Here is a 22,992-nt window from a genome sequence, read left to right as displayed (position 1 = left end):
CACATCTGGATGTAGTGGGAAGCCAAGGCTTCATGGTTTGTTTATCCTGTGTGCACCAGAGGAGGAGAGAAGCAGGAACAATTGGGCAGCATGCTGCTCATTCCCAAGAGGCCATAAAAACCTTGGGTCATCCTGGGTGTGTAATTTGTAATTATATAAAGAGAAATTGGAGAGAAAAGCTCCTGGATGTTGGAACAATGTCTCTGGTTTTACGGTAAATGCCACCCAATTGTTTACTCAGAGTGTATTGAAAGAGCTCTGTAAAATACTTCTTTATCTGAAGCCAGCCAATGAGGAGGCAAGGCAAGCTGGAACAATGCCTATGCATGCAAAGCTACCAAAATATACCTACAAAGGGGAAAGCTCCGGAAACACTCTTAACTTTCCTACAAAGTATTTGCACTTGACCAGCTGGGACATTGTTATGTTACTTGGAGTTGTTTTGTTGCTTTTGTCCAACTTTGTTTACCCCCCCCCCCCCAATATGCTGGTATTTGGGGCATCTTGCATTTTTGAAATGTCAGGGATTTTCAGACTATAATGTTCATAAACAAAAGCATGAGTTGACAAACTCGGAGAGCTTGCACACTAGATTTTCTACTAGATTTTCTACACAGAAGAACCTTCTGTGTAGGAAAGAATATGTATTGCATGTGATGACTCTACCTGTGTGCGCTTTGTTGGGTGTATGTCTGCAGGAAAGGTGCAGAACTGTGGCTACAGAGTTATACCCTGCCTGCATGTTTGCATGCATGCACTTAGCAGATGTGACAGTCTGCACAGCAGACCATTTTAAGAATTTGCGTACATGGAAATGGATTGTCGCTCATTCAAAACAAATAAGGACTTTGCACCTGACAAGTTCTTCTCCTGCATTGCTTCCTACATCTATAAAGGGCCAACTGTATTCTGCACCTTTGAGCTTTATTATTTTCCACAAGGTAGAGCAAGAACAACAAATCGGTCTTGTTTCTGCTTCATAGTAAACTTAGACTTTAATGAATACAAGCAAATACCTGTGTTCTTCAGTCATTTATAAATACTTTGAGCAGACATCATTGCAATTTGGATATTAATAGTAATCATGAGGACTAGTCAGTTGAGGTCACCTAGTGACATCAGTGGCTTCCTCTTCACCTTTCAGATTCATCACCTTTAAAAACTGTGTGCCATTGGATGTTTAAAGGGGGAGTAGATGATGTTGCATCTTTATCGACTTTATGTGAATTACTGCTGGGATAGCTCAGTTGGTAGAGCATGAGACTCAATCTCAGGGTCATGGGTTTGAGCCCCACATTGGGGGGGGGGGAATTCCTGCATTGCAGGGGGTGGACTAGATGACACCCATGGTCCCTTCCAACTCTTCAAGTCTATGATTCCATGAAATATATCCTAAATGAGGGATTGCTCTGTAAATAAATTATTGCAGTCATGCTTATCTTGGAATACTTGGCGTAGGGCCCAGATTTGCACTGTGGTTCCCCTTTTGCCCTCCCTCAGTTAGACCATGCTCTGGGAACATAAAACCAGCCATTTATTCACAATTGCAACGTTTGCCAAACAGTAAACATCACTGAACAAATAGGCGTGTATGCAACAGACTCACATATTTTGAGGGTATTGTGCTGTTTCTTTCCTGCAATACTGTGTATCAGCATAAGGGGAATTATTGCCCTGATTACAAATTAGCTACAACCCCAGGGAGGGAGGAGCAGGGAAATCTTTTCACCTTGAGGGCCACTTTCCCTTCTGCACAACCTTTTGAGGGCCGTATGCCAGTGGTGGGCAGAGCCAAAGGCAAAAGTGGGTGAAGCAACAGATGTAAAAGTAACCTTTGTACAGGAGGCTTGTTTCTACACATACTCTCACACACCCCTCTCTATCCTCCGTTCAGACAATCAGCAGGCATTATCTGAGTTCAAGGACGAATTCCTCCCAGGCAAAAATATTTGTGGTGCAAATTGGGACAATGAGAGGTGTGGTCTTGGGGGGGGAGAGTTTTGAGGGCCAGTGAGAAAGGCTTGGAGTTCTGCTTTTTGTCCCTGGGATTGTGGTTTCCTACCCCAGAAGTAACAGTGTTTATTTAGGACCACTCTGAAGGCATCCAAAGGCTGTTGACAAATCCCATTGTTTATTTACTTCAGATACTTTTATTGTGGTAGGTTCCAAAATGTGTTGCAGCTTAATTCTCCAATGTTATGAGCTACACTTTCTCCTTGTGTGTGCAGCTTAGGGATAGGCCTGCCAACTCTCCAGCTTTGAAGAAGAGACATCTAGTGTTAAGGCTGCAAAGCCTCTCTTCCTTCTCCCATTGAAATCTAATCTCCCTGCTTAGCCTTTGTTCTCCATAATTGCTTCTGCTTTGAACAAACCTGGAAGAATTTTCTGGCACCTTAAAACACCTAAATCATTTATTGTGGCATACACATTCATAGAGTAGAGCCCACCAACTGGTTAAGTGTACTCTAGTCAACAAAATATTATCTCTTAATATATCATAGAATCATAGTTGGAAGGGACTCCGAGGGTCATCTTGTCCAGCCCCCTGCAATGCAGGAATCCTAATAATTCTGTTAGTCTTAGTTTAAAGTGCATCCACAAGATTCTCTTCCACATTTGCAGACAGGCATGGAGCTATCTCTCTGAAACTGGTCAGCCAGCCTTTTAGGAAGCCTTAAAGATGATGATCCACTTCCGGCGAGGACGCCATTGCGAGACGACCCTGGCCTGTCCCGGGGGTAGGAGCCCTGCTACCGCACAGCGGGCTCCGTTAAACCGCGGGTCGAGCGTCCCGCGGCACGGGCTCTCCAGCGGGCCCACTATGGCGCTGAACCCTTCTCCCGTTCCCCTTGTAAAAGGGGCGCGGGAGTGAAAGGACAACGGCGCCGGGCTGTGGAGGCTATGCCCCAACCGGGCAGGCGAAGTGGCGGCTGCCGCCTGCACTGAGCGTGTCGTTCTTACCTGATTCGAAGGAAAAGAAGAAGAAACCCGTATGCCGTGAGTACGGAGTTAATTGGATTATAAAATTTGACAATTGGCACTCCGGGAGGAACGTCAAAAGGAAGCCCGTTCCTCCCTTTGCTGAATGAAGAAAATAACATTGTTTCTAGCTGCTGCTGCATTAGCGGATACAATGTTTCTATGGAGCTTTTTGACAAGCGAGATCGGCTGAACCCCTGCCAGGGGAACTAAGATGTTGGAAATATTTCTTCTTTGAAGTTGTTGGATTATAATCTTTTCACCCTGATTCGGGGGGAAATGGCGGCTGAAACTTGTGGTTAAAGATGGAAAAGTACTGAAACTTGATACCCTCTGCCTACTTCTACCATGCTTGGTTTCGTTTTTAAACTGGCTTTAGATCCGGGTATGACCCATGAACAAAGGATTATTCTTTTGAAGTTAGAACTGTTAAACCAGAAATTAAATTTGTTGAAGCAGAATGTTGAGGAAAAGTTGTATGCAACAGGAAAGACTCTTGAGAACTTTGTTAAACTGGAAGAAAACCTTGCTAGAGAACTTGAGGAAATATTTGAGAAACAAAATATAGTGACTATGCAACTCCAAGAAGATGGAAAATCCTGTTGGGGTGAGAGACCCAGGGTTGGAAGACAATTTATATCCGATTTCTGGGGTGAGAGCCCAGAAATGAAGGGAAAAGGACTTTTGAAATTGCAATTTGAAGTTGACTGGAATTCTGAAATGGAGATGCTGGAAGGTGATGATTTGTGTTCCCTGGAGTTCCTTGCAAGGATGTTTATGGACTGCGTCTTGACCTTTGGTTATAAAGAAAAAGAGGACATTCTGGACAATGATGTTGGAGGGAGGTGGAGAGATGTCTGGTGGGTGATCCCGAGATGGCAAAGGAAAATGGTTAGAAGGGGGATAGGGTGAAAATATTTAAAATATAATTAGGATGGCTCACCATGGTACCCTGAAGTCAGTGTGTTAAGAATTTAAGATTTTGAACTAGTGAAGAGATACGTGAATTATTTATTAGCAGCAGTTTAAGTAAAATAAGATGTAAGATTTGAGTTAAGAAGTAATAGGTTGTATTTTGAAGTAAATATAAATATTAAGAAGTTATGTTTAGATATTTTGATGGTGATAGATTTAAATCTTAGAGATGAGAAGTTATTAAAGTAAATTAGAATTGGAAGCAAAGGAGAGAAAACGGGGGAAGTCCCCCAAGTAGATCTGAAACAAGATTTTGTTTAAGTAGTAAAAGGAATGTTGGTATTCCAGTCCAGGTTTGTATTTGTTTTTATTTTGTTCTGATTGTTGTATTTGTCGATGTTCTATTTGTTCTATTGTATTGTTCTTTATTATGTGGAAAACCAATAAAATCTTTGTAAATAAATAAATAAATAAAGATGATGATCCTGGTAATTAAAGGAAGTTGCCCAAGAGCTCAGCTGGCCTGATAGAATTGCCAGAGCCTGCAAGCTAACCAAAACGAACTTTATGTAACCCAGTTGCTAGAGCAGAGCAGAGCCCTTACAAGCCCAGTTTGCTAATTAAATGAGATAAAGCTGCTGAAGGAAAGCCACTAAATCTATATTTAGACAGACATGGTATTCATGTATTTCTGGCAAAAAGAAATAATAAGCAGGAGATGCCTAAATTAGATTAGTTACATACCGAATAGAATAACAAGGAATTGTGTTAATGTTTAAAACTCTGCTTTAAGGGTTCTGATGCTGTTTTTATCTGTAAAGCAGGGATTTCGTGTTAGTTTTTAAGGCTGAAGTCTTATTTGAATGACAGAACTTTTTAACATCCGGCTTTCCGTAGCTCCCCCCCCCCCATAATATGCATTTTGCATGTTACTGAAATTTGTTTATTTTATTTAACAAAATTTATACACTGCTCATTTGTAATAAAACCTCTAGGTGTTTTACGAAAAACAAAGCATTCAGATTATCAATACAAGACTGTTAAAAACAGGTATTAAAGACATTGAAAAGATAATCAACACAGGCTTTCGAAAATCTGCATGGGTTTTTGAAAACAACAAAAAAATCTGCATAGGCTTTCAAAAACAAAAATGGTTTAAGCATGCCTGACTCTCAATATGCTTATTGCATATTGCTGGCAAGATGCCCAACATCCTGTTAATTTGGGGACCAGGAAGTTGTGTGAAGGAGCTGTATAAGATAAGGGTCCCTGGGGAGGACACAGAACAGATTGCAGGAGTGGAGTAAATATTGTATTTGCACAGCCAGCGTTTCGAATGCAATGCTTCCCTATCCCCACGCGAGTGAATGGCAACCATTCACTCATATGAGAGGAAGTCAACAGGTGCTCTCTAAGGTACCAGAGATGTGAGCCAATCTACCTTGTCTCTGCTAGCAATTCCTGTAACCCCCAGCCTTTGAGAACCATGCCTGCTTTAATCTACACTGGAACAGGATAGGTGTTGGAAACTGACTTCTGGATGTAAAGGACCTGCAGCAAAATGCTGCAGTGTGTTCTCCTTCCTAACAGGATCCTTTCTGTTCAGGCTTGCGGCCAGCAATTCCCTCTGAATGGACTCCTCTCACCTCCTCTTCCAATGCTTGAAGATCTGCAGGGAGGATTCTAATGGTATTCTGCTGAACAGGGTTAGAGTCTCCAGACTTTCATGCTCAATGTATAAAGGTTGGGACAGGAAGGGGTGGGGCTGATTTGTGCAAAAGCAGCACCTGAACACATACACACCCTTACCTGATTTGAGCCGCACAAAGAAGGCTTGTCTTTCTTTTCCAACTGACTCTGCATTCCGTGGTGACTGAGTGTACTCTGTACTCATTTGGTTATTGGGCTGGTTGTCTGTAAAAAGCGTTGTTGTGTCTCTGCAAACATCAGTGTTCTTCTGAGCATGCTGATAATCTCCTTTCTCAGTGGCCCTGTTTTAGATCCACTCCTGTCAGCACACACCACCTGAGTTCAGTATTAGATGTGAATCCCACCCTGCCCAGGTGGAACTCAGAACAGCATCCATTATTTAATCCATATCCTCCTTATCCTTACAACTTTCCTGTGAGTTAGCTGCAGAGCCGGCCCATCTATTAGACAAATGGGTTGAGTATGAATTGTGTGTGTGTGATTGGTTTGTTTTTGTTACATATTTTATATTCTTGTTTTTTATGCTGTGAACCGCCCTGTTATCTTCAGATGAAGGGTGGTATGCAAATTTAATAAATAAAAATAATAAGCAGTCAGAGACACATGGACACACCTAGGAAGATTTCCAGAAAGGATTGGGAATTTTCCTGGCTTATCTGGCCCCACCCTCAAGGGGCACCTTTGGCAGGTGGGTGGGACAACACTTTACAGAGCACCTATATAAACTACCATTGTATTGTCAGACGATGGCAGGTGATTGACAGGTGGGTTGTGCCACCCATCTATCAAAGTTTGCTTGCCAGGCATCTGTAACAGCCAGTTGAACCACAGTGCAAGGGGCTTTGCCAGCCCTATGCTTAACACTTGGGGAAATGCTGAGTGAAAGACTTACTGTGGTTCCTGGCTTTCAGGTGTTTAGGAGCCCCCATACATAGCACTTTGCAAGCCAGCAAAAAGCAGGATTTATTCTTCTGCCCGTCAGCTGGCAGTGGGACATACAGTGTCAGGTGTGGGGCAGGTGGCCATCATTGGAGTAAAAAGGCCTCGTGGGTTAGTTCAGTTGGTTAGAGCATGGTGCTGATAATGCCAAGGTCACAGGTTTGATCCCTGTATAGATCTAGATAACTAGATTATCCATGGGGTCCCTTCCAACTCTGATTCTATCATTTTGCCAGGTTTGGCCCAAAGGCTGATGATTCCCCACCCATGGTTTTATAGCATCATCAATGGAAGTGCAGCCTGCTACATTGGAGTGGATATCTGTGAAGTTGGTTTACAGTACCATCCTAGCTGAACGTTGCTTCTGAGGGCACAGCTCTGATTTAGTCCAATTAGAGATAGGGCAGTGGTTGATTTATCGCCCTGATTAAGATGGCAAATGCTTTAAGCCCTAATCTGTAGAAACTTAAATTGAAATCTCGGTTAACAACTGATCATCCACAAAACCGTTCCTTGAGGATTATCACTTTCTAATCTGATGCTGGAAGTTGCACGAATGCCATCACAGCAAACGTGCAGTATCTGTGTCAGTGGTGGATATGGACAGGCATCTTCTGTTTGCTGATCTTTGGTTATATGTGGAACAGGCAAGCTATAAATTGTTTCATTTTCCGTGTGAAATTTTTCACATCTCAATAGCATTTGCATCTTTACTCTAACTGATCTTGCACCTTCTACCTCTGCTCTGTTTGCATTACATGTTTAGTCTGTTTTTTTAGAAACCAACCCTGAGGCCAGGGCCTGTGTATTCTGAATCGAAATCAAAACAACACTTTATAGAGCACCTATATAAACTATCATAGGACTTGCCTGTTACAGGTAGGCAGCCGTGTTGGTCTGCCATAGTCAAAACAAAATAAAATAAAAAATTCCTTCCAGTAGCACCTTAGAGACCAACTAAGTTTGTTCTTGGTATGAGCTTTCGTGTGCATGCAAATGCTTTAAGCCCTAATCTCAGGACCTACAGCACATGAACCAGACACTCCTTATCAATTACAACCGGTCCATCCATCAGCTGTCCTCATCTACTTGTGGGTGGTAGCTAGTGGCTGTATTTTCAACATTGTGCTTTCCATAGGAATGTATAAACCAGCCTGGTGCCCTCCAGATATTTTGATCTACCGCAATTCCCATCAGCCCCAGCCAGGTCATAAGAGTAGTGGTCCAAACCTTCTGGAGGGCACCAGGTTGGCAAGGGCCAGGATGGACTGTTACACTAAAAGATGTTTCTCTAGCCTTTTCTCTGAAAATATGCAATGAGGAAAATCCCACGGTGTTCTTGGCTAGGTCTCCTCTTAAGGTTTTGACCAAGTAACCTCTTTCACCACTTTTAAAAATCTGCTGCCATCTAGAGTAATCGCTCCCAGCTTTTCTGACCTCAAAAGAGTCCCGCATAGACAAATAATCCATTTTAATCAGCAGACTTGATTTGCTGGGGGACCGTATGTTGAGAGATACAGCCTGGGAGAATTTTTTGTTTACAATTAGGACAGAAACCAGATTGTGGCTGAGGGGACAGAGCAACAGTTCAAAAAGCATGACCTCCCAGGATCCTGTGCTCTCTGCCTCTCCTGTTTCCTATAGAACTACTTAACCTTCCAGGTATGGATATGAGAGTTTCATTAACCCTCACTTCTGCCCTGCACACCATGTGCCATATGTCTCCTCTAAATCTGCAGAATTTTGCTGGTTGCCTTTAAAGTAATGTGAGGATAGGGATTAGAACAGTATTGCTTGCTCTGGTTTGTAACCAAGTGATTGAAGAGATGTCAAAGCAGGAAGATCAGCTGTAGAGACAGAGGAATGAATGGTTTATGGACCACAGCATGAAAGTGTGCAGTTGTCATCTTGCATGAACAGTTTCCTCAATTTAAGATCACCTGTTGCAAGGATAGACTTGCAAACTGTTATGCACTTCTAAGCTATTGTTGGTATTGTTGCTCTTATTATTACTGACCTCACTAATGCAAGACTTACATTAATTTTATTATATTCATATTCCTTCCATCATGGAAGCCATGATATGTGAGTCACCCATCCAAAGCACTAACCAGACCCAGAGTTGCTGAGCTTCAGCCAGGTAGTTGGCTCAGCATTTTGACCCTCTTAAAATTATACATCCTACTTACGCAAAATTTGCAGGGTTCTCTCAAGCATGTTGATGTGCCTCTCTTAATTTTCAGTGAGTCCTACTTTGACAGCAAAGCCGTCATAACTCATCACCCGAGTTCACTATTAATGTACGCGATGTGCTGTGAACGTATTTCTCATGCCTTTGTACAGGGAGTCTGCATCGGACTGCCAGCGTTCCAGAATACGTGTTCATAGCAGATGAAACAGACTTTGCTTCAAGACCTCCTCTTGGAACTTCATACTATCCATCTTATCAGGTAAGGAACACTAAAGGAATACACACAAACACAGTGGGTTCATATATGAATTCAGATGCCTGTCCTCCTTGCTTTGCTGCAACGGATAATGGCTGGATCATAGTCAGGTTCATCCATTTTATACTCTTGAGCAGGGGTCAGCAAACTTTTTCAGCAAGGGGCCAGTCCACTGTCCCTCAGACCTTGTGAGGGGCTGGACTATATTTTTTTGAGGGGAGGGGAAGAACAAATTCCTATGCCCCACAAATAACCCAGAGATGCATTTTAAATAAAAGCACACATTCTACTCATGTAGAAACACGCTGATTCCTGGACCATCCGCGGGCCAGATTTAGAAGGCGATTGGGCCAGATCTGGCCCCCGGGCCTTAGTTTGCCTACCCATGCTCTTGAGAATGCCTGCTAAGTTTTCTTTCCTCTCATGCTTGAAGGCCACCCATATCTTAAGTGTTGCTATAATTCCACAAACAAAAGTAATCACCTAAACAGAAGATTCGCTGAGGAAAATTGGCTTAGTCACCCAGTTCCATTGTGTGACAATGTTATCGATAATGTGATAATCGAAGGACGGAAAGAGAGATTGTTGCTACAGAAATGTGTTTGAGGTTGAGGAAGGAATGGTGCATTTAGTTTTACAAAGCAGGATCAGAAATGTTTAAGGGAGCTAACTATTCTTGCATACAATATTAGATTCCAGGAAGGAAACTAATCCTTATTTCAGACGCTAGAGCTTTTGATTATACATGAGCCAAGAGGAATTCTGCCTTTGCTTATATTTATCAGACAGGTTGTGGACCCTGTGTAGACTAAATCATCTTGTGTGGCTTAACTTAAGTACATCTCCCAGCTTTTAATTACAGTGTCTGAATTTATCTAATTACTTGCTTTCTCCATTATCAATAGCCTCCTTTGCACCTGCCTCGCAGAGTTCTCTGGGTTCTCAGTCTTTGATTATGTTGTAGTTGCGTGTAGTTTTCTTGCTAGATTACAAAAAAAAGTAACTGCTCTGGAAAGGAAGTAGAATGGGAAAGTTGTGCAAGCCTTTTAGGAAATACCAACCTTTTTATATGTTGTATAGGGCAATGGAAATGCTTTGGAAACTGTAACTTAACCTCCTGTGAAGGACTCTCATTGCTAATCACATCCCAGACATCTATTGGACAGCTGGGACATTTGTCCCAGGAACTCATAATGCAAAGAATAATGAACAGCTAAGTGCTAGGAAAGAAGGAGCGGGGAATTATGCTAGCCAGGTTGATGAAATAGGTAGAGCATTCTACTTCAGATCCTCACTCATTCAAGAAAATCACCGGGTAATCTTGGGCCAACCATATATCTCTTAGCCTAACCTGCCTCACAGGCTTATCATGATGGTAAAATGCAGCTTCCCTGAGCTTCCTGGAGGAATGGGCAGCTGTAAATGTAATAAATACAAAGGGCTCAGGGCATCCTTCCTCACAAAGTGCATAGCTAAACTACAGGCTCAGTTTCCAGAAGACGTGGTGATGCCCACATTTTCCCATGGGAACATATTCCCCCCCAGAAAACATTCCACCCCAAATCACTGCCTTATCATGATGTTCTTTTCATTGACTGTATTGTCCCTTTTGTGTGTGTTTAACAGATAGGATCGCAGAGCAGTTATGAAAATGGCTGGGAGCCTAGAATCCTTTCCTATAGCTCCTACAGGGGCATGGAAGAGACATCTCAAAGGCAGCCCTTGAAGAGATTAGAGGTTTCCCCCAATGGCAGTCCTGGCAAGCTGGCGCACTTCCCAAACGACTTCCATTACAACAGGACTCTAACTGTGAGGCATGGCGAAAGCAAGAGATCCGGTGCCATGCCTCCAAGGTACGCTCGCTCCGAAATCCTTGGCTACGGAAACCACAGTGCTGCAAGCAGAAGGTATGCTGTCCAAAGGCAGTTCTACATTGGGTCTGGTAACGACACGGAGGTTGACAGTGTCCCAAACAGCCCACGGGTACCAGTCTATCAGCGCATTGGGACCAGTCGGAGCATGAACAACCTTTTGGAGAAAGAGAGTTACCCGACTTCTGGTTATGCCACAGGACAAGTCAGGACTCCCGTCGCTTCCCAAAATTGGTCTCAGAACAGGCAGTCTCAGAACAGGTCCAGCTGGCACCAGACGACGGTCAGGACGCAGAGCACAAGGGAGGCCTCTCAACCAGCTTCGATCGCCAGCGCCACTGCCGAGACAGGAAGGAGGGTGGCAATGACAGCAGCTATGGCAGCCGCAGCAGGAAGTGGGCACATGTTTCAAGAACGGGCCGGCGCCGTTGGATCTCAAGCAGGGTAAGGTTTAACTACACCCCTTTGCCATCAGTGCATAGGAATATGCTTTGGATTGCTCTGTGCACCTTGCAGTAATGAAGTATGGTCTAAAGCAGTGTTTTTCAACCACTGTTCCGTGGCACACTAGTGTGCCGCGAGATGTTGCCTGGTGTGCCGTGGGAAAAATTGAAAAATTCAAGAGAATTACTTTATATATAGTCAATATAGGCACAGAGTTAATTTTTTTAACATTTTCTAATGGTGGTGTGCCTCGTGATTTTTTTCATGAAACAAGTGTGCCTTTGCCCAAAAAAGGTTGAAAAACACTGGTCTAAAGCATGGTTTCCCAAACATGGTTCCCCAACTGTTTCTAGACTACAGTTCCCACCATCCCCAACCATTGGTCCTGCTAGCTAGGGATGATGGGAGTTGTAGTCCAAAATCATCTGGAGACCCAAGCTTTGGAAAGCCTGGTCTAAAATCAGGCTGCTTATGGTAAAATATTTATTTTAGTTTACGTTTTATAGCCCTCTGTTCTTCCAGAAAGCCTAGCGAATTTGCCGAATGCTTCTTTGAAAGCAACTTAACAGGTCAAATTAGACTTGGCTGTAAGTGTGTCATTTGAAAGCACACCAGAGATTTCTTAACGATAATCACTGCCGGGGGGGGGGCAAACTTTTCAACAGGATCACAGCACCTGGGGAGGTTTAATCCGTCTTGCCCCACCCCATCCATCATGCTATCCATCAACCTCCCCTCCTTGGCCACTGGTTCTAATGAAAATCATTCCCTTCTGCACACTTATTCCCCCCCCCCTTTTAAATTCCTAATGTGCTCCAACTGCCAGTTGGTACAGATACAATAGTGGCAAAAATTGTGGAAAGTGTATTTCCGAGGTTTGGTGGCTCATAACACCTGATTGGCTCTCTAAACACTCATGCTCATTGGTTACATTCAAATGAAGGAAAGCTACTGCATATCAACCTAAGCAAGTTGTGCTTCCTTTTTCTGGTTATTTGGCTATAACTTCCGATAGAATACAGATAATTGAACAGACTTTGTTGCATTACATTCTTCATTAAATTATCTTTCAACCTCAGAAATACACTTTTTTCCTAAAGGTTTCTACAATTTTGGCCACTAGTGTAACTCAGTGTTGAGTGGGATGGACCAATGGTCTGATTTAGTCTAAGCCTGCTTCCTATGTTTTTTAGAAACACCAGGCACCGGCGCTTTACATCTTGCCCTGATCTAGTTTTCATGAACAGTTCACCCAATTCATGAGACTTTGCAAATCCAGCAAAGATCCTTGCAAGGCTTAGCAATGTAAGAAAGCATCCGGCTCATCTTGTCTCTGTGCACATACTCAGCAAATAGGCACTCATGGAGCTTATTTTATTTTAACCTTCCCATGTTGACATGGAGCTTACTGCACATGTATCTTACATAACATAGGCTGCAGTCCACTGCACATTTTCCTCCCATTGAACTAAATGGGACTTCTGAGCAGACATGCCCAGGATTGTGTTGTTGGAATAAACTATCTTCCAAACGCAGCAGATCATTTTTATTTCCACTGCTATTGAACCACTGAATGTATTGTTTTTGTAACAATATCTCGCTTTACTCAGTTGCTGGAATTCCTACTCCAGTCTACTGAGTCATAAGAACATGATTTCCTGTACTCTGAAATGAACTTTGCAGCTGTTAAGGTATACAATGTCAGGAGGACAGAGAAGGGGTTTGTTCAAGATGTCAGGTCAGAACAAGAACTGAACAGCAAAGTACTTCTGGTTGGGATAACAACTGGATTGAACAGAACAGCTGAAATTTCCCAGGTGACTGTGATGTTTGCTGTCAATTCCAGGTTGGCTCAGTAGTGCAAATATAAGCAGCTGACATTTTGATTTTGTCATCACTTGAGAAGTGTAGGAGAAAATGGATAGAGCTCAAAACACATTGCTTGAAACAGGCATTGAATAGGGCAAGGCATAATGAGCTGACTATTCAGTTAGAACCACTTAAACATTTTCAGTCAAATAAATTTAATCTGGTTGCTCTTTTTTAGTGTTTAATATTACTTAAATTAAGGCTATTTTGGTGTTTTTTTTAAGTACATGCAAAAATGTAGGTAGAGACTACTCCCTCCTAGAGTCACATGTTGGTTTCTCTGTCATGCTAGTTTGATGCATTAACACAGTTGGGTCAACATAACAGGCTAACTGGGGCTGTAGTCCAAAATCTAAGGTAGAACCTTGGAAAGGAGGAATCCTGTTGTGTACGGTGATGTACGACAGTAGTGGCAATTCATTTATTTGCAACTGTACCACAAGTGACATCTGAAGCATGTGATGGTGCCACTCTTACCTATTACATTCTAGCGCTACCATTGGGTAAAGCGAGTCGGCCGTCTCAGGCACCTGATTCTTAGCATCATGGAAAGACAGCCGAACATTGGCTATTTAATTTATTGTTATTGCATTGTTGCTGTTGAGAAAGGAGAGGTGCTTGCGTGCTCCCAGAGCTACCATTCCCAGAGCGGCTCAATCTCTCTTCCCAAGGACCTCTGTGAGGAGAAGAGAGTTCTCCTAACAAGTCTCAGCACCTTTAGCCAACTACAACTCCCAGAATTCTTTGGGGAAAGCCATGACTGTTTAAAAGGGGCTCATAGTGCTTTAAATGCAGGGTGTGTGTGTGTGTGTGTGTGTGTGTGCGCGTGTGCCATACTTTAATTTGTGCTTTTCCTGATATTTTATACCCACTGTTTACTTTTCCCTCCTCTGTACCCATCTCTTTACTTACATCTGCCAACTGCTGTAAGTTCATGTAGAATATGGCCTATAAAAGCTTATACATTACCACAGAAAGTATGTTAATCCAGTTTACCCCAACCTAATGCTCTTCAGTAGTTGTTGGGCTACAAAACCCATCAGTCCCAGCCAGCATGGCCAGCAGTCACCATAGGCAATGGATGTTGCAATCTAGCAACACCTGGAGGACACCAGATCTATTACTTATTTACAGTGTTGTTTTTCACAGCCTGCTGAAGAACATCCATTAGTTCCACTGGTGCTCATTTTGCAGTCTGGGCTTACAAAGTGTTCATGTTTAAATCACCCAGGAATCCAGAAGGAGAGATGACTCTGGAGCGTGCGGTAAATATACTGCAGACTGAAAATGCTTCGTCCCCTCGAGTCCTTCCAGCAGTTGTCTTCATACAGCATGAGAGTTTCCAGAGAGCAGAAGCCAGGAGGAAAGTGAGTAAACCATTTTCTTACCTATTGTGGCTCTTTACAGAAGCTACTCTTCCACGCAGAGTGTTGCATCTGGAGCTGGTAATGGAGAATAATGGAACTAAGAGACCCTAGGGTTCGAAGGACCTTCTGGATGAAATTCTCTTCGGATATTAGTGCATTTACCTCTGGATGAACCCCCCTCCATGCATTTACTGAATATGCAGAGGGGAGGATGGGATCAGACTGGAGACAAACAAATATACCTTTCAGCTTGAAATCCAATTTTATCTGGACTCTAAATCTTGGAGAAAAGGCTATGTAAGTGCCATATTGTTACTTGAAGTTGCCGTAAATAAAATTATTTTTGGAAGCTGTAACTTTTTTTAAAATCCTTTGGCGGCAGCACTTAGGTGAGACGGGAAAATAATAATCCAGTTGACATTTTCTTTACTTTTACTGTTAAGGCCTCGGTGCTCTCTTATTTCAAATATACTTTTCAATATTGCATGTGACTTATTGTGTGACCAAGTATTTGAGAGGTCCAGTGCTCAAAGTGGGCAGGGATGCCATCCCATTGATTTTCAGTGGATGTAAGAACATAAAAGGAGCCTGCTGGATTAGGCCAATGGCCAGTCTAGTCCAACATCCTGTTCTCCCAGTGGCCAACCAGATGCAGGACTTGCACCAGAGCCCTCTTCCCTCCTGTGGTTTCCAGCATCTGGTTGGTATTCAGAAGCATACTGCCTCTGACCATCCTGGGATGCTACAGAAAGCAAGATTACACCAGTGTTGCAAAAGTCTCTTAACCTAAGCCAGGGGTAGGCAAAGTAAGGCCCGGGGGCCGGATGCGGCCCAATCGCCTTCTAAATCCGGCCCACGGGCGGTCCTGGAATCAGCGTATTTTTATATGGGTAGAATGTGTGCTTTTATTTAAAATGCATCTCTGGGTTTTTTGTGGGGCATAGGAATTCGTTCATTGTTTTTTTTCAAAATATAGTCCGGCCCACCACATGGTCTGAGGGACGGTGGACCCGCCCATGGCTGACCCCTGACCTAGGCCCACAGTTGTTTCTGGACCCGGGGGAAGCAAATATTGCAGCAACAGGCAGGCACTTGCCCCAACCTTGCTGGGATTAGGCCTTGGACTGGAAAAAGAAGCTCTCTACTGCAGTGCCGCTTCAGCTCCACTGTTTTAACAAACAAAAGCTCACACAGTGATGTAGATGGCCTTTAACTTCACATGTCTTTTAAGTGCTCCAAATGACTAGCTTATTGGCCAACAAACCTTGGTGCCTCCCAAAGAGAGTGGCCAAAAATAAAGGCTATAAGTTTGCATAAAATTTATTTGTGTGCTAACTTTTCAGTATAGGTGGAGATTTAGAAAGAATGGGATGTGTCCAGTGCTGGCCATACTCTTGAGTAGTCCCATTGAAATTAATGGACATGACTAATGGGTTTATGAATTTACATAGGTCTAACTATTTAAATAAGTCTAGCCCACTTACTGTAACACAGTCAGTCTCACCATAGAATGGAAGTTTGTACGGAAGTCTGTGTCTGTGCCTGCCCAGTCTACTCCCCTGGGGCTGCCTGTTGATGTGTAACTTCCAGGCCCAAACCTGCTCTTCTTATGGTTATTTCCCTTTAAACTGGACTTGGACCTTTCAGATAGAGGATGTACAGGATGAAGCATGGTCACCCTTTTCCCAAATGGAGATTCATAATTTTTTTTAAACCATCAGTTAGATCAAGCTTGAGCCCATCATAGCACCAGATATCGGCATCTTGCACAGTATGGGTGTTAGTCCCTATGAACAAGAACAGGGTTCTCCAAACATTGTGTGCACATTTGGAAATCTAAGAAACTGTCATGGGCACAACAAAATACCCATTTGGGGGGGGGGACTTGTGGTACACACACCCCTAGGCAAAACAACAAAACAAATTACCATATTTTTCCATCTATAAGATGCCCCCTGTTTAGGGGGACTTGGATTTAAGAAAATGGGGGGAGATGACCCCATGTATAAGACATCCCCTAATTTTTGACATTATTTTTTTGGGGGGGGGACTAGTCTTATACACAGAAAAATATGGTAACTGCAGGCAAAAAAGCAGTCATTATCTCCACCAAAGAAGCAGACAACACAAAAAACAAAATCCTGCTTTTAAAAAACGAAAGAGGCCTTGGTGAGCATCAAGGGTGGCATTGGAGGGTGCCATGGTGCCCACAGACACCACATTGGAGGCTCCAGAAAAGAGTCCAGTAGACCTGCTTCATGAACTGGGTATCTGAGGGGAACGGGTTCATGGTAGATGCAAAGGCATGACTCTTTCTAAATCTGTATGCCTAACAAGTCTCCAGCCATAAAAGGAAGAGAGGACCCAATGTTCCTTTACCAAAGAACATGTCCTCACCCCAGGGGTTTAGACTGGACAATCTTTGAGACACCTCCATCCTCCATAATTCAATATCCGTTCCAAGTCTATATTTAATATAGCAGTAGCTGTGAAAGCGTGTTGTGAAGCTGTTTACATAACGGCTCAAAAAATATTCAGACAACAGTATCTAATCTCTGTGGTCCATAACAGAGCAAGAGGAATAGACCAAACAGGAAGGGAGGAGGAGTAGCATCGTATATAAAGGATGTGTACACTTGTGAAGAAATCCATGACCTGGAGGATGAAAAGCAGATTGAGAGTATATGGATAAAAATTCTTTGAGAATTTTTGGAGAACAGATGAGGCCCCTACAGACTGGAGGCAGCCAAATGTTGTCCCCATCTTCAAAAGGGGGGGGGAGGAAGACCCAGGTAAATACCGACCAGTGAGCTTGACATCGATACCAGGGAAGCTCCTAGAAGAGATACCGTATTTTCCAGCATATAAAACGACTGGGCGTATAAGACGACCCCCAACTTTTCCAGTTAAAATAGAGAGTTTGAGATATACTTGACCGCAGATTCTCCATCCGGCGTATAAGACGACCCCTGACTTTTGAGAAGATTTTCCTGGATTAAAAAGTAGTCTTATACGCCAGAATATACAGTAATTCAACAGTCAGTCTGTGAGCATTTAGAAAAGGATGCTGTGATTACTAAGACCCAGCACGGGCTTCTCAAAAATAAGTCATACTAGACCAATCTGATTTCTTTTTTTGATGGAATTACAAAGTTGGTGGATCAGGGAAATGCTGTGGACATAGTGTATCTTGATTTCATTAAGGCTTTTGACAAAGTCCCCCATGATATTAATGAGGCTACTCATTAATGGTTCCCCGTCATCCTGGAAAAAAGAGGCAAGTGGGATGCCGCAGAGTTCTGTCCTGGGCCCATTGTTGTTCAGCGTCTTTATAAATGACTTGGATGAAGGAATTGAGGGGATGCTCATCAAATTTGCAAAGCTAATGCCGCAAAAGACAGAATCAGAATTCAGAATGACCTTAACAGATTGGAGAACCGGGCGTAAGCTAACAAAATGAATTTCAATTGGGACAAATGTAAGGTTCTGCACTTAGGCAGGAAGAACCAGATGCACAAATGTGGGGTAGGGGACACTTGGCTTACTAGCAGTACCTGTGAAAAGGATCTAGGGGTCTCGATGGACCACAAGCTTAACATGAGTCTACATTGTGATGCAGCAGCATAAAAAGCTAATGCTATTCCAGGCTGCATCAACAGAAGTATAGTGTCCGGATCAAGGGAAGATGATGGGCATCTTCAAATAGCTTAAGAGCTGTCACATGCTTGTTGAGCGTGTTTGTTTTCTCCTGCTGTGGAGGGTAGGACTCGAACCCAGTGGCTTCAAGTTGCAAGAAAGGAGATTCCGACTAAACGTGCAGAAAAACTTTCCGACAGCAAGAGGTTGGATGGCCATCTGTCATGGATGTTTTAGTTGAGATTCCTGTACTGCAGGGGGTTGGACTAGATGGCCCTCGGGGTCCCTTCCAACTCTAAGATCCTATGAAGAGCCGCCTCTGTATCTCAGCCGCTGATTTATAGCAAGTTGTTGAGCATTCCCAAGGCGAGCTCTCCAAAACAAAATATTGTCACTTTATCAGTGCTTTTCCTGGGAACCCTTTGTCCTAATCTGGAAGGAAAAAAGATAGCTCTGTGCAGACCATTTACTCTAGCCTACTGCTCAGCAAAAGTCTAGTTTACCCAGCATATTTTTTCCTCATGCACTGGAGTTCACTTAAGTCTTCTGCAGCTATATCTATTGCTGGCAAAACTATTTTTAAAAGCCACAATTGTCTTTGACTTCTCCGACTAGAGGTGGTAAGTCAGCTATTTATGTGGTCCATCTAAATTTTGCGAATCATTCATATTGCACCAATTAAAGAACAATGCTATAGACACTTCAGCATTTCACAACAAACCACAGTAGAATAAAATAGGCATTGGTTTCCTGTTTAAAGTGTAGCCAGTGGTTCCCTCCAGTTACTGATTGCAGCTCCTGTTTGGCCATGTTGGCTGGGACTGGAGAGTGTTGGAGTTCATGAAACCTGGGGAGCACTATGCTGGCTACTTCTGTTCTGTTTTACTGAATTTATCTTTATAATTGAAGTCAGTCGCATAATTGAACCCTTTCAAATGCATTTCCCCATCACTTCCTAACCACAGAAAGTCTGTGTTTGTATTTCTAAATGGATTTGTTGCACCGGAGTGTTTAAATGGGCTAACTGTGCAAACCTCCAGTTTTGGTATGTGGAGGTTTACATGGTTTAGTCAATTTAAACACTCTGGTGCAATGGACCCTCCAGTTCTGGTCCGTGAATTGAGTCCCTCCCACAAAAGATTATAATTGTCTGGAAGCAAACAGTCATGTCTGCAACTCATTCCACCAAAAATAAGGGTATTTTTAAAGGCTTGGAAATGGGTAAGCAGAGCATTTGTAGGAAAGTGTGTGCGACTGACTGAAAGCAAGAGGTGGTGTTCATGGTTCCATGCCAAAGCACGAGGGTAACAGGAGCTTTTGTTGAGTTTCACTTCTGCGTGTTCTCAGCACTTGCCAGCTAAATTCTTCATTCTACCACTAAGCTCCTCACTACTGCTAAGGGTTATGTAACATTTCCATGTTTTCGTACGTGCATTTCTTTCTCCACAAAGAGAGGTTTGTTCACCAGAGAAACCATTGCATTATATAACTTTGGACTAGAAGAATAAACAAGTTACCTCACTATAATCCGTTCGGTTCTGAAGAAGCTACTTGCAAAGCTGAATGTGTCATTTGACAAATTTCTCTGGAGTTAGAGCCCTAACAATTTCACCAATCTCGCCTATAGATAGGGGCATACCACCCAATGTAACAGCACACTATCAATGTTACATACTATTGATGTTACTATGCCAGCACTGCAGGGAAATTTATCCATGCAGATGTTTATTTGAAGAGAAATTATGCTGTTTGGCTCTCTTTGGGTTTCACCCATTTATCTGATCCAGGAGTGGGGAAACGTCTGACCAGAGGCTCAATGCCTCTCTGCATCTGGCCCTCTGGACTCCCCCTAGACCAGAGGTCGGCAACCTCCGGCCCATGGGCTGGACGCAGCCCATGGAGGCCATTTTACCGGCCCACGAGCCACCTGCCAACCAAGCTGCCTGCACGGCAAGCCCCCCGCACGCTACACTAAACCAACACAGCGTGGCACAGGGACTTGCCGAGTGGCGCCGGAAATAGCGTCTGCGCACGCGCTGATACTGGAAATCGCTCCGCGCATGTCCAGATGCTGAAAATTGCTTCTGGGCATGCGCAGAAGCGATTTCTGGCGCCATGGACATGCGCAGACGCGATTTCCGGCATCGCGCTGCACATGTCTGGCCCACAGACGCTCTCCGTGGTCTTGATCCAGCCCATGGCCGGATAACCTTGCCAACTCCTGCCCTAGACTATATCTCCTCCTCTGCCACACCACTCACTGTCTTCCCAAGCCATACCCCCTCACTGTCCCTGCTTCACAGCTTCCTTGAGTTTTTTTGCCCGGATGCGTCCTTGAACTCTGATCTTTCTTCTGCTTTGCCTGGATGAAGGGGTGTGCAAGTTTGTGTAAAAACTAGAGTTGGAATGCAGCTCAGCTTGTCTTGAAGACTGGTGGGTCTGCCTGGGGAGAAAGTGAATATATACCGGTATATATATAGAGAGAGAGAAACCTCAAAACATTTCAAGGTTACTGACCTCATTTCCTACTTCATATTTGTATGTCTCCTGCTGAGAACATGCAAGCATGGGTCCTTGAATCTCCACCTTAGAAAAGATCCTAGTTCTATCTACCTATCAAGCATGTATTTGCTTCAATAAACTTAGCTTCCCTCATTTTCCAAACTCTGAGTATCGGTGTTCAGTTCCAGCTTATGCTGATACATTTAAATTTCACATGGCATCAGCAGGCCTATTATACAAAGGTAAAAAAAACAATGGCACCCATTGCTCTGTCCGTTTTTGCCCCTGGGCCTTCTCACTGCCAACTTCTAGGCATAAGGCTGCCCAGAATTTGACCCTCAGACTGAAAAGGGCTTTCCCACCCCACTTCAAATGATGTTGGACTGCATCTCCCACCATTCCTAGCCAGCATGACCGATGATCGTGGATGATGGGAGTTGTAGTCCAACGTTTGGAGGGCAGTAGGTTGGGAAAAACTGGTCTAATCCTTAGGAGATAGGATGGAATGATTCTGTAGCCTTCTGCATTCAGACTGACCAGCGTGAGAAGAAGCTGCTGCCAAGCCTGCTCCTACCTAAAAGCATCAAAGGCCTTCATAAAGATAACATCACACTCCAGGGCCATAGACAGCAGTCTGTGGCCAGCCAGATACCACTGGAAAGTGATAAGTAAATTGTGAAGGTCACGCCCTTTTCCTCTTTGCTTCTCATCTCACTTCCAGCCACATGCATGTTCCTGCTAAACTCAGAGGTTTAGCCCAAAGTATTCAATGGCCTCATAGCTAATAAACATGGGGTTGTTATAAGCTTTACACAGAGTGGACCTAATGAAATTAAAAGACCTGCACTATTCACCTCTATTCTATGTGACTTTATTTGCAAAAGCATTTTTATGCTGCTTTTCAGCCCTAACAGGGGGCCCCCAGGGTGGTTGACGGGGGGGGGGGGGGGGAATGCCACAAAACCAGTTTAAACCATAGCAATTAACACTGAGCATGAATAGCCCCAGAGCAAGAGTTTAAAACCTTCCACCCCAGATTTACAAGCATCAAAAGCCAAGCAGAATGTTTTTATTTCCCCCACTTCATCAGGGATGGAGCCAGTCTGGCCTCCCTCGAGAGGCAGTTCCATAATAGGGGGCTACCACAGAAAATGGCTTCTCCCATGTTCCCACCCACTGAATGTCTTTATCCAATCCTGTTTAAAATTACCTTGGGTCGATTATTTGTTTATATATCACTTAATGTCCAGATAAGCTTTTAAGCCATTTACACTTATAAAAAAAACCAATGGATTCCGTAAGCTCGTTATATGCTGTTTGACCAAGTGTTGACTTCCTCCTCCAGATCATTTTTTCTTCCCTTTTTCGTCTCATAAATAATTTTGATAAATTATGATGGAATAAATCTGAGTTTCACTGGAAAAAAGACAAAACACTATAAATCACCCTGATAAAGAAAGCAAACCTCCCCACCCTTAGTTGTTTTTGTAAAACAGGGTTGGATGTGCACGCGCACATGTGCTTTCAAAGATGCATGCAGATGCCATGTGTCCAGATCAAAATGCTCACCCCTTTCCGAGGGACAACTTGTGACTTCTAAGATTCGGTTCTCTAAGAAGCATCTTTATTATGTTGAAGGGTAGAGCAAAGGTACTCTGCTCCCTAACTGACCTCTACTCCCATTCATCTGCTGCTCCCAGTAGCCATTACCTCCAATGTCAGCCAAAGTTCCTTACAATACAGTACTACCACCCATGCACAAAACCATAAAGAGAAATGCCAGGAAGCACAGAGATGTGCCAGATACGCAAGAGGCAGTAGAGGGAGAATGTGGTGGGAGGGAGAAAGATACAGATGGGCAATAACAATCATTCCCTTTATTTCTGGTGTTCAAGCTGTGAGAGCTGTTGGTTATGCAGCCAAAACAACACCACCCATGCACATGAATCATACTTCTAAGCCAGGGGTCAGCAAACTTTTTCAGCAGGGGGCCGGTCCACTGTCCCTCAGACCTTGTGGGGGGCCGGACAATATTTTGGGAAAAAAAATATGAACGTATTCCTATGCCCCACAAATAACCCAGAGATGCATTTTAAATAAAAGCACACATTCTACTCATGTAAAAACACCAGGCAGGCCCCACAAATAACCCAGAGATGCATTTTAAATAAAAGGACACATCCTACTCATGTAAAAACACGCTGATTCCCGGACCGTCCGTGGGCCACATTTAGAAGGCGATTGGGGCACATCCGGCTCCTGGGCCTTAGCTTGGGGACCCCTGTTCTAAGCGTTTGCAGAAGTACAAAAAAG

General features: G+C 43.5%; 1 protein-coding gene across 2 annotated transcripts in view; it reads left to right on the top strand.

The window, feature by feature from the left end:
* PKP2 (plakophilin 2) overlaps positions 1–22,992 on the top strand; it is a 57,779-nt gene that overhangs the window by 4,498 nt on the left and 30,289 nt on the right. For both annotated transcript variants that reach the window (XM_033162109.1, XM_033162108.1), the window contains exons 2-4: positions 8,887–8,993; positions 10,617–11,305; positions 14,406–14,541. In XM_033162109.1, coding sequence (XP_033018000.1) covers positions 8,887–8,993; positions 10,617–11,305; positions 14,406–14,541 — 932 coding nt within the window. The remainder of the gene's footprint in view (positions 1–8,886; positions 8,994–10,616; positions 11,306–14,405; positions 14,542–22,992) is intronic.

This window comes from Lacerta agilis, chromosome 10 (assembly GCF_009819535.1).
Source record: "Lacerta agilis isolate rLacAgi1 chromosome 10, rLacAgi1.pri, whole genome shotgun sequence".
In the NCBI taxonomy this organism is placed as follows: Eukaryota; Metazoa; Chordata; class Lepidosauria; order Squamata; family Lacertidae; genus Lacerta; species Lacerta agilis.
The sequence above is the reverse complement of the archived record's forward strand: the minus strand, read 5'-3'. Positions and strand labels throughout refer to the sequence as shown.